At 42.6% G+C, this 17221-nt stretch overlaps 1 protein-coding gene across 6 annotated transcripts in view; it reads right to left on the bottom strand.

Annotated features, from left to right (window-relative positions):
• The window catches only part of ano10a (anoctamin 10a), a 118460-nt gene that overhangs the window by 36571 nt on the left and 64668 nt on the right, over positions 1–17221 (bottom strand). For all 6 annotated transcript variants that reach the window (XM_086112645.1, XM_086112646.1, XM_086112643.1 and 3 more), the window contains 3 exons: positions 16809–17193; positions 13257–13312; positions 13079–13153 (listed from right to left, as the gene is read on the bottom strand). In XM_086112645.1, coding sequence (XP_085968771.1) covers positions 13079–13153; positions 13257–13312; positions 16809–17193 — 516 coding nt within the window. The remainder of the gene's footprint in view (positions 1–13078; positions 13154–13256; positions 13313–16808; positions 17194–17221) is intronic.

Genomic DNA, 17221 nt, shown 5'->3' with positions numbered 1-17221 from the left:
CTGTGAGATTCCAATTGCTTTTGTAGAAATTATTGTTATTTTTAGAGCGCAAGCAGCATCCACTGGGCTGGCAGTGAAAGTAACTCATGCTCGCAAGAAAATCCTTCACACAAATTGTCATGTATTGAAAATACTGCTATGAAAATATTTGTTTGTTTTTTTGTTTTGTTTTGTTTGTTTTTTTGTTTTGTTTTGTTTGTTTGGTTTGTTTATTGAACATAAAACATATACAGTATTAAATTGACAGAAAATAAGGTAAATAAAATAGTAAAAAGAAAGAAATCAGTCTTCATTCAACACAGTTATTATATTCAAGGGATTAGGAAGAAGTAAAAAACTTATCTAGTCCTACCCCGTTATGTGTTTATATCTAATAAATCATTTTTATATCAATCAGAAAAGAAAGAAAGTAAGAAGAAAGAAGTCTCCATTAAGGCTCATGTTTGTTTTGTTTGCAACGGCCTTCACCCTGGGCGGGTTGAACCGGCTTCTTCCTTCGCGCGCACGAGATCCCTGATCATGGCGGCCCAAGCGCGGCGATCCTGTGCCAGGTCAACCGACAGCTTCAGCCAGTCCTGGTTCCACTGTCTCAGACCCACCACCTGGGGGCCGGAAAGGTACGCGAGGTCTTCTTTCATCGTGGTGGCCCAGGTCTTGACTTGTCCACCACGCCGCTTGCGCCAGGCTGGCAAAGAAGCAGGAAGGAGAACGTCCCTGATCAACTCGCCCTCCTGGTGGCGTGCCGCATGCCCGAACCAACGGAGTCGGCGTTGCAGGAGACACGCTGGTAAGGGGCGAAGGTACAGGCAGCGACGAAGGTCAGCAGTGGGGACCCGGTCCGATCGGCGGCGGCGGAGAATACGGCGGACGCAATCGTTATCAAAGACTTCCAGCTTGCGCTGGTCAGCCACTCTCATAGGCCAGGTCTCACAGCCATAAAGCAGGATGGTCCGCACGATTGCCTGGTAGACACGCCCCTTTGTCACCGCCGAGATCTCGCGCCGACCCCACAGATGGCGTTGTAGGCGCACAAAGGCGGATCTGGCGGCCCCGATGCGGTTCATGACTTCTGCTTCTCCTTGCCCCGACGGAACCACAGAGCAGCCGAGATATGTGAAGGAATCAACGTTTTCCAGGGTCACGCCCTCCAGTGACAGCGACCGTTGGTCAGCTGGGTTGGTGAGGGAGGACATGATCTTGGTCTTCGAGGCATTGATGCGCATTCCAACGGTCAGGGCCGTTCGATGGATTTTCATCAGCGCGTTTTCAACTTCCTCGAACGTGTTTCCAAGTAGAGCGATGTCATCTGCGTATGCCAGGTCCGACACTGCGACATCTCGGCCGACCCTCACACCCTCAAAGCCATGGAGAGCAGTGTTGAGGATGTGATCGATGGCATAGTTGAATAAGGTTGGCGAGAGCGCGCAGCCTTGTCGGACGCCCGACCGCACCTCGAAGGTTTCTGATTCGCTGCCGTAGGCCCGCCGCACTCAGACTCGGGTTGACCGGTAGTATCCCTGGATGAGCCGAAGCAGTTTCACAGGGATCCCGTCAGCCTTCATGATCATCCACAACACACCCCGGTCAACTGAATCAAATGCCGCGGCAAAGTCGATGAAGCACACGACTGTTGGTTGTTGGTAGGCCCATCGTTGCTCCAGGGTGCGACGCAGGCTAAAGATCTGGTCTACACATCCCCTTCCAGGGCGAAAGCCACCCAGAGTTGGGCGAGTCCGGTGGTCACGGGCCATCTGGAAGCGTTTCAGCAGAAGGAAAACGAATGCTTTTGCAGCCACATCGAGAAGGCTAATGCCTCTGTAGTTGGCGCACAGCTTCTTGTCTCCCTTCTTGAAAAGGGGTATTAACACTGCTTCGCTCCAGTCATCCGGGATGGTCTCGGACGTCCACACGGCGTTGTAGACGCGATGAAGCCACGCTGCGAAGACGTCAATGTCGCTTTTGTAAACTTCCGCCGGGATGCCGTCTTCACCTGGGGCTTTATTATTCCTGAGCTGACGCAGGACGCCTCGAATTTCGTCTACCGTAGGCGGGTCCGAGCTGCAGTCGTACTCCTCATCAACTGCAGGAAGCATAGGCGCCAACACTGGTGGTGGGTGATTAAGGCTCATACTTTACCCTAAACCGAAAAACTTCTGAATGTTTTGGCAGAGCAGGTTATTGTGTGCTTTGTACATTAATTGGGCGATTTTAAAGTCAACCAGGTCATACAATTTCATCGTATTTAATTTGATAAATAGTGGATTTGTGGGTTCCGTATATTTTGATCTATTAATAATTCGAATTGCTTTTTTTGTCGTTTTAGAATAGGGAGTGTGTTTGTTTTGCAGGCATTTCCCCATATTTCCACACAGTAGGTCATATATGGTAATACTAATGAAGTGTATAATGTGTACAAAGATCTCTTATTTAGCACTTCCTTGGTTTTGTAGAGGATCCCTACGGTTTTGGCTATTTTTCTTTTTACGTTATCGATATGTGGCTTCCAACATAGTTTTGAGCCTATTACTAATCCGAGAAACTTGGTTTCATACGCTCTTTCTATCTCAATTGAGTTTACCATAATTTTAGCTTGGTGTTTGATTGGTCTTGTGCCAAAAACAATTAACTTCGATTTTTTCAGGTTAAGTGACAATTTATTTCTGTCGAACCAGTTTTTTAATTTGTTTAATTTGTTTTCTACGGTTGTCAGGAGCTGTTTCAGATTTATTCCAGAACAGTAGAAAGTTGTATCATCAGCAAATAGGACACATTTAAGTTGTTTTGAGACCTTGCAGATATCATTTATATATAAGATGAATAGTTTTGGACCAAGCACTGACCCCTGAGGAACTCCGTGAGCGATTTTCAGTTGATTCGTTTTTTTATTGTTGAGTTGCACGTACTGATATCCATCCATCCATCCATTTTCCGAACCGCTTGATCCTCACTAGGGTCGCGGGGGGTGCTGGAGCCTATCCCAGCCGTCTCCGGGCAGTAGGCGGGGGACACCCTGAATCAGTTGCCAGCCAATCGCAGGGCACACAGAGACGAACAAACGTACTGATATCTGTTTTCTAAATAACTTTTTATCCATTTATAAGATACACCTCTAATGCCATATCTTTCTAGTTTTTTCAATAATATACTGTGATCTATTGTGTCAAAAGCTTTTTTTAGATCTAGGAAAACCCCAACAGTAAATTCTTTATCTATATTAGTGGCTATTGCTTCCACAAACTCCATAACTGCCATTGAGGTGGTCCGTTTTTCCCTGAAGCCATATTGATTCTCACTTAACAGCGCATGCTTTTGTATAAAGCTATCAAGTCTGCGAGAAAATAGTTTTTCTAATATTTTTGAGAATTGTGGTAGTAGTGATATTGGTCTATAATTTGTAAACATGTCTTTCTCCACTTTTATAGATTGGAATAACTAGCAATTTTCATTTTTGATGGAAAGATACCAGCTTTGAATGACAGGTTGCATATGTGCGTGAAAGGTTGCACTACATATTCTATAATTTGCTTTATTATTGTCATATCACTATTAAAGCAATCACTTGACTTTTTATTTTTAAAAGTTTTTACAATATTTGATACTTCTTGTTTTACAGCAGTAAGGAACATTGTGGAGGAGTTTTTTTCTACGTATCTATTTCAAACAAGTTTGTTGGATCAGGAATTTGTTTTGCTAGTTTACTGCCGATGTTGACAAAATACTCATTAAATTCAGTTGCTATTTCTGCAGTTTTTTCCAGAATAGTATTTTTGCCTTTGATAAAATACTCTGGATAATCCATTTTTTTAGGACTATTTCTGATTACTTGATTAAGTATTTTCCATATTTCTTGTGTGTTACTTTTATTCTGCTCTAATAGTGCATGATAATGATCTCTTTTACTGGTTCTTATAATATTTACTAGTTTATTTTTATAGGTCTTATATTTTTTTCTGCTTCTTCAGTTCTCAATTTTAAAAACAATTTATATAAATTGTTTTTCTTTTTACATGCGTTTTCTATGCCTTTCGTTATCCATGGCTTACTTGGGTCTTTATACTTTTTGGAGACTTTAGTTAATGGAAAATTTTTATCATATAAGGAGATTATGGTAGAAATACTTCAAACGCTGTATTTGGGTCTTTGTTTGAGTAGACCTCGGCCAGTTTTGTTTTTCTAGGTCTTGCTTAAAAGCATCGATGGAGCGTTGGGTTTTTCGTCTTATTTCTGTTATGTGAGTTGTTGACTTAGCTTTTCTATCAAAATAATTGTGAAAAACTGCAAAGACAGGTAGATGGTCACTTATGTCATTAATGAGAAGTCTACTTTCCATTTTATGATCAATCTTATTTATAAATACGTTATCTATTAATGCGGCCGTGTCAACTGTTATTCTGCTAGGTTTCAGGATTACTGGGAAAAGGCTGTTGCTGTACATAGTATTTATGAAGTCAGTTGTTTTTTTGTGTCCATTTGGGTTTAATAAGTCAATGTTAAAGTCACCACATATTATTTGTGTTTTCTTATCATTGTAGTTACTGAGCATCTCTGTTAGATTTTTATTGAATGGGTCAATACATGATCCTGGTGTCCTATAGGATTATATATACATTGGCCTCCATAATTATTGGCACTCATGGTTAAGATGTGTTTTTTAGCTTCAAATAAATTAAGTTTTGTGCAAAATGTAAAATAAATAAAGGAGCAAACCCCAACCTTTAATTCAAGTGCATGTATTTAGTTGGGGAAAAAAAAATCCTACACGAAGAAATATATTTTTATTTTACATCAAAACATGAGTTCACAATTATTTGTATGCCTGATGCATACAAATAATTGTGAATGCCCTTTTGCGAACAAAACACTACCTAACTGAAAAAAAGTCCATCCTGTCTCTTAGGATTGAACTTGTTGGTTCCTATATACCGTATTTTCACGACCATTCGGCGCACCGTATTGTTGGGTGCAGTCTCAGTAACGGGTACTATTTTTGTGTTTGACACATACACAAAACGCACTGTATTATTGGGCGCAGCCAGGCATGGTAAAACATACGTCAGCTTAAACATAAGGCATGCATGCACGCACGCTAAAAACACGTTTTTAAAAAGGCAACGGAAGCAAAACTGAGTTCGGTTGGATTTTTTTTAGCCATTTTACAATGTACTCACGTTTTTCTCTTCACCTCCTACACGCTCACCCTTCACTCATTGGCGACTGGTACCTGCTAGGGACGTTCCTTTAGCGTCCTCTTACTTTATTTAGCCATTTTACAATGTACTCACGTTTTTCTCTTCACCTCCTACACGCTCACCCTTCACTCATTGGCGACTGGTACCTGCTAGGGGCGTGCCTTTAGCGTCCTCTTACACGCCCACCCTTCACCTCATTGGCGACTGGTACCTGCTAGGGACGTGCCTTTAGCGTCCTCTTACACGCCCACCCTTCACTCATTGGCGGACTTCCGCATGCCTGTCGTCACTCACTCCACCTTTTCTCGATATAAACAGCGTGTCGGCCAGAAGCGCTCTCAGTCATGCTTTGGAACTCGGCTCAAACACTAGACGCTCCGCATTATAAGGCGTCCTGTCCATTTTGGAGAAAATTTAAGACTTTAAATGGCGCCTTATAGTCGTGAAAATACGGTAAGTTTTTTTTGTATGTTGTTTATTTCGGGGTGTTATTTACCTGACATGTTTTGGCGTAAGTCTTTCGCCTTCCTTATGATGGCGTGTGACGCCGTCTTTATCAGCTGATATTATTCGGACATGTCACACACCATCATGTCCATGTCCCACACCATCATGTGACACTCTAAAGAAGGCAGACGACTTCTGCCGAAACATCCATCCTAATCTGTTTATCCTCACGAGGGTCGCAGGCGTGCTGGAGCCTTGCCCAGCAACTCTCACTGGAGCAGTTCGCACCGGATTGTGAAGTGATTGGGATGAAAATTACCACCTCCAAATTTGGAATAATGGTCCTCAGTCGGTGCAGCATTGGCTGTGATGCGGATTTTGTATCGGTCTGTTGTGGTGAAGAAGGAACTGAGCCTAAAGGCGAAGCTATCGATTTAAAGGTCGATCTATGTACCTACACTCACCGATGGTCATGTCATGTTCCGGTGTCGGCAGCAGGTGGCGGACTGAGCAGTCTTGCTGGTTGCACACCTGATGCCAATCTGTCATTATTGCACCCTGTATTTTAGGACCGACTACTGGCATTTGTTTGCCGGAGAATTGTATGCCTTGCCACTGCTGTTGCCCGTGTGTCTATTATCTCATTCTCGTCCTAGTTGCTCTTGTTCCTCGCGTCTGATATTTTCTGTGAGTATGGTTTTCGTTTTGGTTATTTTTCCTCGTATATGTGAATTGCAGTCTTCACATTTCGTTAGTGATGGCCAAATGAAGCTTCATGAAGCGATGAAGTTTTGCAGCCAATTGGTTTGCACACGTAGCAAGGCTTCATGGTGCTTCTATGGCACCATCAAGTGGTCTCTTCAGCCCAAGAGGTCAACAGTGTTAAGAATTTGATGGGTATTTGCTTAAGACAAAGATATGAATGTACTTGTGTTAGTAATTTAGTATGTGAACAAAATACAAGTGCTAAGGATAATTTGTGATTCATTTATATGTACGTCATCAGGCGCCGACAGGTATGGCAGCCTCTGTTACACGCTCCCTAGTATTTTCCCTGTTTTTGTCACTTTCGTTAGTTTTTGGCGACCTTGAGCGGCTTACTTACACGAGGGAAAAGTTGCTTAGCATTGGGGAGTCAACGCTCGGTCTTTTTTCACCAGCACACGAAAATCCACATGGTTTTTCGGAGCTAATCGCGAGCGGAGCGGCTGCGCTGTACGGAGCATGGAAACGCCGCCGGAGGAGGGGGAAGCGAGCCGGCGTGCTCGTCAAGCTCCGGCAGCGTGGATTTCGAACCCCGCTCCCATCGATCCATCTTGCTAATCTACGATCTCTGCCAAACAAGATGGATGAACTTCTTCTCCTCACAAAGACCAACAAAACCTTTGCACGTTCTGCTGCGCTCTGCTTCACTGAAACCTGGCTCAGTGACCGCCACCCGGATTCCGCGCTACATCTACCCGGCTTCCGCCTTCTCCGAGCCGACCGCGACACGGAGCTATCAGGGAAATCGAAAGGTGGTGGGATTTGCTTCTATATCAACGAAGAATGGTGCACTGATGTCACGAAGCTCGACACACACTGCAGCCCGGACCTGGAGTCGCTGTCTTTAAACTGCAAGCCATTCTACTCGCCACGTGAGTTCACCTCCTTTTTACTAGTCGGTGTTTACATTGCGCCACAAGCTAACGCTAACACGGCGATACAAACGCTAGCTGAACAAGTAAACAAACTCGAACTAAAATACCCAGAGTCACCCCTGATCATTTTGGGCGATTTTAATAGAGCACATCTTAACCGTGAACTTCCCAGATATAAGCACATCGACTGTTTCACCAGAGAAGGCAACATTCTAGACCAGGGGTCCCCAACCTTTTTTGCCCCACGGACCGGTTTATGTCAGACAATATTTTCAGGGACCGGCATTTAAGGTGTGGCGGAAATAATATGGTATGAGCTGCATGAAAACGGTGGTGTTTTCGAAATACAATAATAAACACAAGGAGCGTCTAATCTGGCCGCAACACTCATATCGCGATGGTCATGTTTAATGCCTTCAAAATACGATACAATGCAAATTCAAAGTGCACGAAAAAGACAACTCACCACAGCCCCGAGCTTGAGTTTCTGCAACCAGACGGTCCCATCTCGTGGTAATAGGAGACAATGACACCTCAAGTGTGTGTTTAATGTCCAGTCTACTTCATAATTTTGTTTTAGTCGCCGTTGCTGCAGAAAACCCCGCCTCACACAGGTAGCATGTCTGAAATAGCAACAGTGCTATTGTGGCGATCTCAGAATATTTAGCCATAACTTTATAATCCAGTTGGCTAGAACGTACTTTTAAGGTCGCCGTCATTTGCGATCTCCAGCAGTTTTTTTTACTCATTGTTTTTTTAGCGTAATCGGTCACGTGACGCAGAAGCGTGGCTTGATGTGTGTCAAGCGTGAGACAGACGGATGTAATGGAGAATCCGGTAATTTTTCAAAATAAAACATCTTTCGTATTCTGAAATAAACAAAACAGAATTAAGGCAAGTTCTTTCTGTGTGGCCCGGTACCAAATGCCCTGCGGACCGGTACCGGTCCGCGGACCGGGGGACCCCATTTCTAGACCACTGCTATACAACAATCAAAAATTCATACCGATCAATCGCCGGTGCAGCATTGGGTCTTTCTGACCACAATTTAATCCACTTAATACCTACATACAGACAGAAACTCAAATGTGTTAAACCGGTTGTTAAGACTGTGAAAAAATGGACAGATGAAGCAAAGCTAGCTCTACAAGAATGCTTAGACTGCACTGATAAGATAAGATAAGAAAACCTTTATTAGTCTCGATTGGGGCGTCTTTGAAACTTCAACGGGCACACTGGATGAATACACAGACACTGTAACATCATACATCAGTTCCTATGAGGACATGTGTGTACCAACGAAGCCCTTCCGCTCCTTCAACAATAACAAACCATGGTTTAATCCCAAACTCAGGCAACTCAGGAAAGAGAAAGAGGCCGCATTTAGAAGTGGAGATCGGCCACTGCACAAACACGCCCGAAACCAATTGACAAAGGAAATTAACATCACAAAGAGAAGCTATGCAGAGAGGCTGAAAAACCAGTTCTCTGCTCACGACTCTGCATCTGTATGGAATGGCCTGAAAGCAATCACAAACGATAGAATGCCATCCCCCCAAACAGTGAACAATAAGGGTCTTGCTGATGAACTAAACATGTTTTTCTGTCGATTTGAAAAGGACACCCCCATTTCCCAACACACCCACCTCTACCAGAAAGGTCTATAGGCCTGTCGCTCTGACGTCTGTGGTCATGAAGTCCTTTGAACGCCTTGTGCTGAACCACCTAAAGAATGTCACCAGACCCCTGCTGCACCCTCTTCAGTTTGCCGACCGGGCAAACAGGTCTGTGGAGGACGCAGTCAACATAGGTCTGCACTACATCCTTGAGCACCTCGACAGCACAGGGACCTACGCAATGATTCTGTTTGTGGATTTCAGGTCTGCGTTCAACACCATCATCCTGGAACTCCTCACCCCCAAACTTCTCCACCTCGGTGTGTCCCCTACGATCTGCCAGTGGATCTTCAGCTTCCTGACGGGACGGACACAACAGGTGAGACTGGGAGCAACAACGTCATCAACACGCACCACTAGCACTGGAGCCCCACAGGGATGTGTCCTCTCTCCACTGCTCTTCTCCCTCTACAGAAACGATTGCACCTCAACAAGTCCAGCTGTCAAACTCATAAAGTTCGCAGACGACACCACGGTCATCGGTCTCATCAAAGACGGCGACGAGTCCGCGTACCGCCAACAAGTGGAGCAGCTGGAGCTCTGGTGCAGCCGACACAACTTCGGGCTGCACACGCTCAAGACTGTAGAGATGATCGTGGACTTCAGGAAACATCCTTCTCCACAGTTGCCCCTCACACTGTCCAACTGCCCTGTGTCAACCGTCGAGACCTTCAAGTTCCTGGGAATCACAGTCTCCCAGGACATGAAGTGGGAAGTCAACACCATCTCCATTCTGAAAAGGGCCCGGCAGAGGATGTACTTCCTGAGGCTGCTGAGGAAGCATGGCCTGCCACAGGAGGTGCTACGACAGTTCTACACGGCAGTCATTGAATCAATCCTGTGTTCTTCCATCACGGTTTGGTTTGGGGCCGCCACAAAAAAGGACAAAATCCGACTTCAACGGACAGTTAGGACGGCGGAAAAAATCATTGGCACCGCCCTACCCACTCTTGAGGACTTGCACACTGCAAGAATCAAGACAAGTGCACGGAAAATCCTCCTGGATCCCCCGCACACTGCCCACCACCTTTTCCAGCTCCTCCCCTCAGGCAGGCGCGACAGATCCATGCGCACCAAATCCAGCAGACACTTAAACAGCTTCTTCCCTCTTGCCATTAACTCCCTAAACAGTCACTGACATAGTCACCCTTCTTGTACAACAAATACTGCTACTGGTCACTATAAAATGGTTCAACGATTTTCTGCACCAACTGTACAAACTGTCATAGTATTGTATTCTACCACTGATCACTTTAGCCTTGCTTGATACTTTGCACATTGTCTCACAGTTGTCACTGGGTGGCACCACCGCACTACAGTACACTTACATTACGATATATCCTTCCATACCTATTTGTCATGTCCTTGTTTATGATGATACTAATGCAGCGTGTTATACCGGAGACAAATTCCTTGTGTGTTCTACATACTTGGCCAATAAAGATGCTTCTGATTCTGATATTTAGAAATAATCGCTTTCCCACAGTGGCTGGCTTTAAACAGTTTCTTTTTTTGGGACAATATTTCACCAGCTTTCGAAAATATTCTTTCACAAGGCACAGATGAAGCTGGGGTGCAGAGAAATGCGATTGCCAGTTTACATATATGTGGGTAGGTATGGCCCAGTTTCATGGCTCTCCTTGCTCTCATTCAAGGCTCTATAATGCCTTAACATAGACGAGGTGTTATTGTTGTATACAACTTCCTTTGCACACAACAGACACTTCACCTGTGAAATAACAATAGTTAGACACAAGAACAAGCAAAAAGCTGCATTGCCACATTTATATTTATGTAGTTTTTCTCCCTTACCTTATTGGAAGCAATCAAATCAAAATGTTCCCATACAGGGGAGGATCGCCTTTTTCGCTCAGGTTTCGACAAGGCTCGAAAAAAGATTGCACTCGTTGCACTGTTACGCACAGGGATAAGTACAGAGCCCGAAATCCACAAAATGTGAGATAACAGGCGATCGCCATTGCGTTTTGCAACCTATTTATACCATAGTCTGTACTGTGTTTGCAATGCGTGCCAAACGTCGGACCACTGCCAAAGCGTCCATGTGATTCAGCCGGCTGGCGAGGCTTCATACGTCATCATTTCTGGGTTTTGCCGAAATGACGTGTGCCTCAATACAAGCTTCGTGGAAACGCCCCTCCCATTACTCGACACAAGCTTCGGAGCCTCGGCCCATTTCGTCCCATCACTACATTTCGTTTTGGTCGTCTCGAGTTTGTTTTCCTCCTTGCCTTTCGTGCAAGCGCTTCTTGTTATCGTGTTTTGCGTTTTCCTGGTCTTTTCTGTTTCTATTTTTGATGGTGCGTTTTTTGTATTAAACTTTTTTTGTACGGTGCTCTTGTTGGGAGTCTGCTATTTTGGGATCCAAAACATTATTTGCTTCAAACGAAGCGTGACGTTCTCGCTTCGTTCGGAATGTGATAGGTCACGAGCTATGGGTCATGATGGAGAGAAACCCCTGGTTTCTATGGGGATACTTAACAGTTATTTTTTGATTAACTAATTTTCACTTGTCTAGAAATGTACAGTGTTTCTTTTTACTTTTACACAAGCTCCTACTTACAATGTACCTGAAGTGGACACAGTCGTGGACAGCGCTAGCATCGCTGGCAGAGCTGAAGTTAATAGACCTAAATGATTCTGAACAATTTGATGCTGACAGCCTGATACATGGCCCTTTTCCACCGCGCTTGTGCTAATGCTAGTTTCGGGCCAGTGCGCAAGTTAGAACGAGTTCTGTCTTTTGCCAACACCGAAATTGGTTCTTTCTCTTGCTGTGGTGCTTGAAACTGATGCTTAAGCTGGCCCCAATTATTTGTTGCGCCAGAGTCTGGCAACAACTACGTCGGGGGGTTATCATGATGATCACAGATGTAGAGGGTGATAAGGAAGATATCAGCGTTTTCTGATTGCATGTCCTGGATTGTTAGATACTACATACAAGTATAATCAATGCTATGCTAAGTTGCCTAGCAATTGCTTATCGTGCATTATTATTAATATTGCTATTTTTATTATTATTATTATTGTTATTAATAGCGCAGGAACTCTTGGATAAACGGCGACGTAAGCAGTGAGTAACTTTGGAGACTTTACTATGACATAATGACGTAACTCCTATTTGGCTCTTCGCCGGTAGAAAACCAAACATTTTCTTCATAAGAACTTGGTAAGCACCAAGCACTGGCCCTGGAGCGAACAAGCACCGAGTTTTTTTTGTTTTTTGTTTGGGTGGAAAGGGGGTAACAGATGCTGTTCGTACTGATCACTTTTTAACAAACCAGGCTTACTCAACTATGCTGTTTTAGCCGGAAAAATCACTGCTGTGCTTCTGACATCACTTCGTCTCATCGGCCACAATTCATGGGCAGACCTTTCACTAAAAATGAAAACCAGTTGGCTGTTTACAATCAAGTGGAAATGTGTTTTGTTTTCTTTGTCTCTTTTATCTTTAACCAAGCAAAAAAAAAAAAAAAGCTTGATTATTTTTATCCAAATACCTGATTATTAAATTCTTAATTTCAGTAGGATTTCCGAAGACCGAAATATTCGATAGCTGGAGTTCGAGTGTCTTACTGCAAATAAAAATGCATGCTTGGATGGTCTAGTAAAGAATGTACATATGCTAATGCTAGCTGGTTATTTACATTTGAGTTGACCCAATAGTTGCAATAGATGTATTTTGTTTCACTCGTCCAATTATGACACTGTAGGAAGGTCAGAGGCAGGCAGTGTCAACAACATTAGATCAATCCAACGGGGAAATAATATTCTGGCAAAGAGTGAGTGAGCAGAGCGGCATGAATCATGGCTGATTATTGAGAAAGTGCTTAAAATGCGCATCCCATTGAGCAGTGTGCCTTATGAGGTGGGCCTGGCAGAACGGGGTGGTGAATGAAAAAAAAAATGGAAAGAAGTGGGAGCAGAGGTGAAACATTGGAGCCATATTGTGACAGTCTGGTGTGTCAAAATTTTAAAGGAGAAAATATGCATTCCATCTTGGAAGAAGACTATCAAGAGAATTTTGAAAAAGTGAATCATTAAATACTTTCAGATGCACTGTTCATTTGTCGGTGGGTATATGGGTGTTAAATAAAATCGGACCAACCTGTCTGAGCAGCACTAGGTCTTGCATAATGAAGGCAATGTAAAACAGTGATGCAAAGCAGTTTAAGAAGTTGAACTAAGGAGAAAAAAAAACAGTTAATTTACAAAAACAGCCTTTTATGTATATATATGTAATAATGTCATGTGGTCAATTAGTCAAGATAGTATTTTATACATACAACTAATACTTTGAGGACCAAGTGATTCTGATAAGAAGATTCAAGCCTGTGGTTTTCTAAAACACACACACACACACACACACACACTTTTTAATACTCAAAACTAACAAATGTATGACTTATTCCTGTTTAAACAACCATTCCTACTATCAAACCAAAGCAACCAAATTATCTCCAAACAATTCAATTGCGGGCCGAAAATGCATTTTCAAAAGGTAAACCGTGCTTTTCCTACTTAAAATATCTTATCAGTAGGTACGTGACAATATCTACAGCTTACGATTCCTTTTTAATCACAGTATTAATGTCACAGTACATATACTTATTGCAATATCATGGGAAAGCTCACGGTATTGCAGGAATGTTCATGGCAGGTCTGTGCATTTTCCCAGAGGGGTTCCACAGGTTTTTTTGTCAAAAATATATTTTCAAACATAGTCAAACCTTTTTTCAATGTACCCCATTTACGTTGTCACCCCTATAACCTTCACATTTCAAAGTCCCGATTTCACGTCGTTCATTTTCCATTTGCCGAGTTTGCTTACAAAAAAACACCTTTAGAACGTAAACTTTATTCTAACGACCAGAGCTTTCCCACAAAAGGTAACTAACTGCCGCCACGACCTTGCTTATGAACAAAACGCACAGCGCGGGATTCCCCTCGGTTGCTTAACAAAACTACTGATCGACTCGTACATTGCTGTACTTCCGGGGGGAACGTCGCGGTCCTGAGCACATGGTCTGAAAACATGTCTGGTCAACAGAAGCAAATCTCGTTGTCTGTGAAGGCTGAAATTGTCTCTCACTTGAGAAAAGGAATCTTATAAAGTACAGATTCGTGATGTCGCTCGAGGTACATTGTAATAAGGTTCGACTTTATATTCCATCTTTAAAAAAACAAAACAAAACACATATATATATATACATATACATACATACATTAGAGCTGTCAAACGATTAAAATATTTAATCTAATTAAAAATGCAACTGTCATAATTAACTCAAATTCACAAAAAAATAATCGTGATTACTCACGCATTTTTTATTGTTTCTGAATTTCCTTTTATATATTTTTTGTCCTATTTTTCCCCATTTTAATGCTCTCGTCAACATGGAATCATGAATCAGTTTTCTATGTGCAAAATGCAAATATTTACTGAAATAACAATTTCGATTTTCAATTATACATGAACATTTTTCACTTGGAGCAGTTATTCACACATAATCTCTCACACAATATTACTGTCTATCAACAACAGTGAAAAAAAATATCATGTCACACAACAGCTGCTTTCTCTCAAAACAGAGCAATATAACACTATAAAGTAAGTGCACATCGAAGGTAAACTGGTACTCAGCCGATAGTGGATTTAAGCCATGGTTGCATACTTCGTTTTTCTCAAGTTTGCTTTGAACACAGCAGTCAGGCTATGTTGATTCTGTTGGCCCTTCTTGCGCGGAAGTCTCTCTACGGTTTTGTGTAGACATCATTTCGGATGACTACACTTGGTTCGATGACAACACTGGAGACGTTTTATTTTCGCTAGGTCGCTACCACTGCACCGCTGAACTTTCATTGTCATGTCACCTCCTCAGCGCACTGTCACTGTCAGACGAACACAGAGAAGCTCCACCCGCTCTATTTATATGGACACGGAACACTGTAACCTTCCACACAAAATAGTTCCAAACAAGTAACAATCGCGTCAGTGGCATACATCGTATACCTGTATGATACAGGTAACTTTGGTCTTGTCAGTGGAGCAATCTTGCAACTTTTTAAAAGTAAACTTTCCATTCATAAACTCTGTAAATATCCGTTTTCGGTGTCTCGCGCTGCCATGGCTAGCAAAACAAACGTGCGTGGACTACGCAGCGCGCTCATTGTTTTTTTTCTGGTTTATTTATAGAGCAACCTAACATCCGCTGTGACGTGTGCCGCGTTAATCTCGCGAGAAAAGATTTTATCCCGTGAAAATTAATTTAAATTAATGCCAATAAAAACACGCTAAACTGACAGCTCTAATATATATATATATATTATACAGTCAAACCTCAGTTTTCAAACATCTTTCTCGACCAAATCGGTTTTCGACCAAAAATGTCTAGGTTTTTTTGCCTCAGATTATGACCGAAAATCGGTTCTCGACCAAACTGAGCGCACTTGAATGCGCCACTTGACTCCTCTTGCCTTCCTTACACGAGGAAGTAACACTTCCTCGTAAAGTGTTCCATTGTGAGCAGACGTGTTCAATAAAGATTTTTTTAAAAAAGAGCGTGGTTTCGGTTTTCGAACAGCCTTCTGCAACGGATTATGGTCAAAAAACCGAGGTATGACTGGATACATACAGTATATAAATATACTGTATATATATTACAGTGCACTTCTGCCTGTCTCTATTTGTATTCATATACAATGTCTGCAATGTTTAAAGGAAGATGAAGAAAAGCAACTTCTGCTGGAAGTAGAGAACCACTGCACTTTCTATTGCATTTTTAATGCATCAAAATTGCTACATTAAGGGGAGGGGTCAGAAGCGATGTCAGAGGATGTCCATCAAAGGCCGTCAGGGTGGGACCAAAAGTAAACTGATCCCTCCATTTTGATTGGAGAATGTCAATCAATCCATCAATCAGGTGTGACAACTCCTTAGCAACTCATTTTGAGTGACAACCCTAAATCTATCAATTTTGACAGAAGAAGCAACGTAAGGGATGCCATTCATGTTGATTGACAGCCCTCAATCCAATCAATTTTGGCAGAAGAAGCAACATAAGGGATGCCATTCATGTTGACTGACAGCCCTCGATCAAATACATTTTGAAAGAAGGGAAAGGGCCAAGCGGTGTCCACTGTGATTGACAAAAAGGGGCAGGAACAGAAAGGGCATCATCAATTTGGCACGGCCCAAGAAGCTGTCAAAATGAGTTTGAGGAAAGCCACACTTTACCTCTATTTTCTGTTCAATGGGAAATTGTCTGTTGACTAATTTGACAGTATTCTTCATAATTTTTTTCATTTATAACATTATAATGTGTGTACTGCTGAACGACGAATGAATTTGCTTTCGTCCAAAAACTCAGAAAACTCCAAAAAGTCAGAAAAAAACACTGCTATAGATACAGCCAAATAACAATAAAAACAAGAATCAACTATCCTTGTTCAGTTTATTTTTCTGATTCAATTTCATGGGTCGCGTCATCTGATGGTAAAGGGGGAAGTTATGCAAAACAGCCAGACGACACCGTGCAGGCCTCACATGGAGGGATGCTGGCATGAGGGAACCCTCTTGCCCAATGGAATGTTAAGCGACTTACAGTGTAGACACATTTTGTTTGCCGTTTTAGTGATTAATGTGGCACATTAGTTCTCAAACTTTGAACTTATTTATTTATTTTCAAAAAGCAATTTTATTAATTCATTTAAAGAGCAAATTAGTAATTTTAAGGAGCATTTTTTTCTGGTTAGCCATAGAGTGCTGAAGCAAGGGTTTCATTTGACAATAAAAATATGACAGTATCACAGGATGATTGAATGTAGAAATAACTTACCCCACTCTGTGAGAAACTCAGCAGCATATCTGTAGAGGACATTCAAAGCTTCTATAACCACAGCATAGATTACACCAGGAATGAACAATAGTATATTTGTCCAAAAGGTAGGCCCCCTATCATGAAGCATGAGAACCCATCCTTCCATCTGAAAATAAATCATCATGACATAGAGAGAAAGGTAGAGACAGAGCAGGACAAAGGGAAGGGACACAAGGTAGATACGGAGCTGCCGCTTTGTGTTGGGGTACAGAGGCTCTTCTCGTCCTGTCACCGGGTTAAATCCAAGAATACCATGGAAACCAGGCCGTGGTTCTTCAAACACTTTCTTTCTGCTCAGTGTGCCCCAGTGATAGGCTAGAGAAGCACTGCACCACTTCCATAACTAGAGGGAGGAATGTTTAGGTAATATT

This window comes from Hippocampus guttulatus, chromosome 6, assembly GCF_054856545.1.
Source record: "Hippocampus guttulatus isolate MCC_2025c chromosome 6, RoL_Hgut_1.0, whole genome shotgun sequence".
In the NCBI taxonomy this organism is placed as follows: Eukaryota; Metazoa; Chordata; class Actinopteri; order Syngnathiformes; family Syngnathidae; genus Hippocampus; species Hippocampus guttulatus.
The sequence above is the reverse complement of the archived record's forward strand: the minus strand, read 5'-3'. Positions and strand labels throughout refer to the sequence as shown.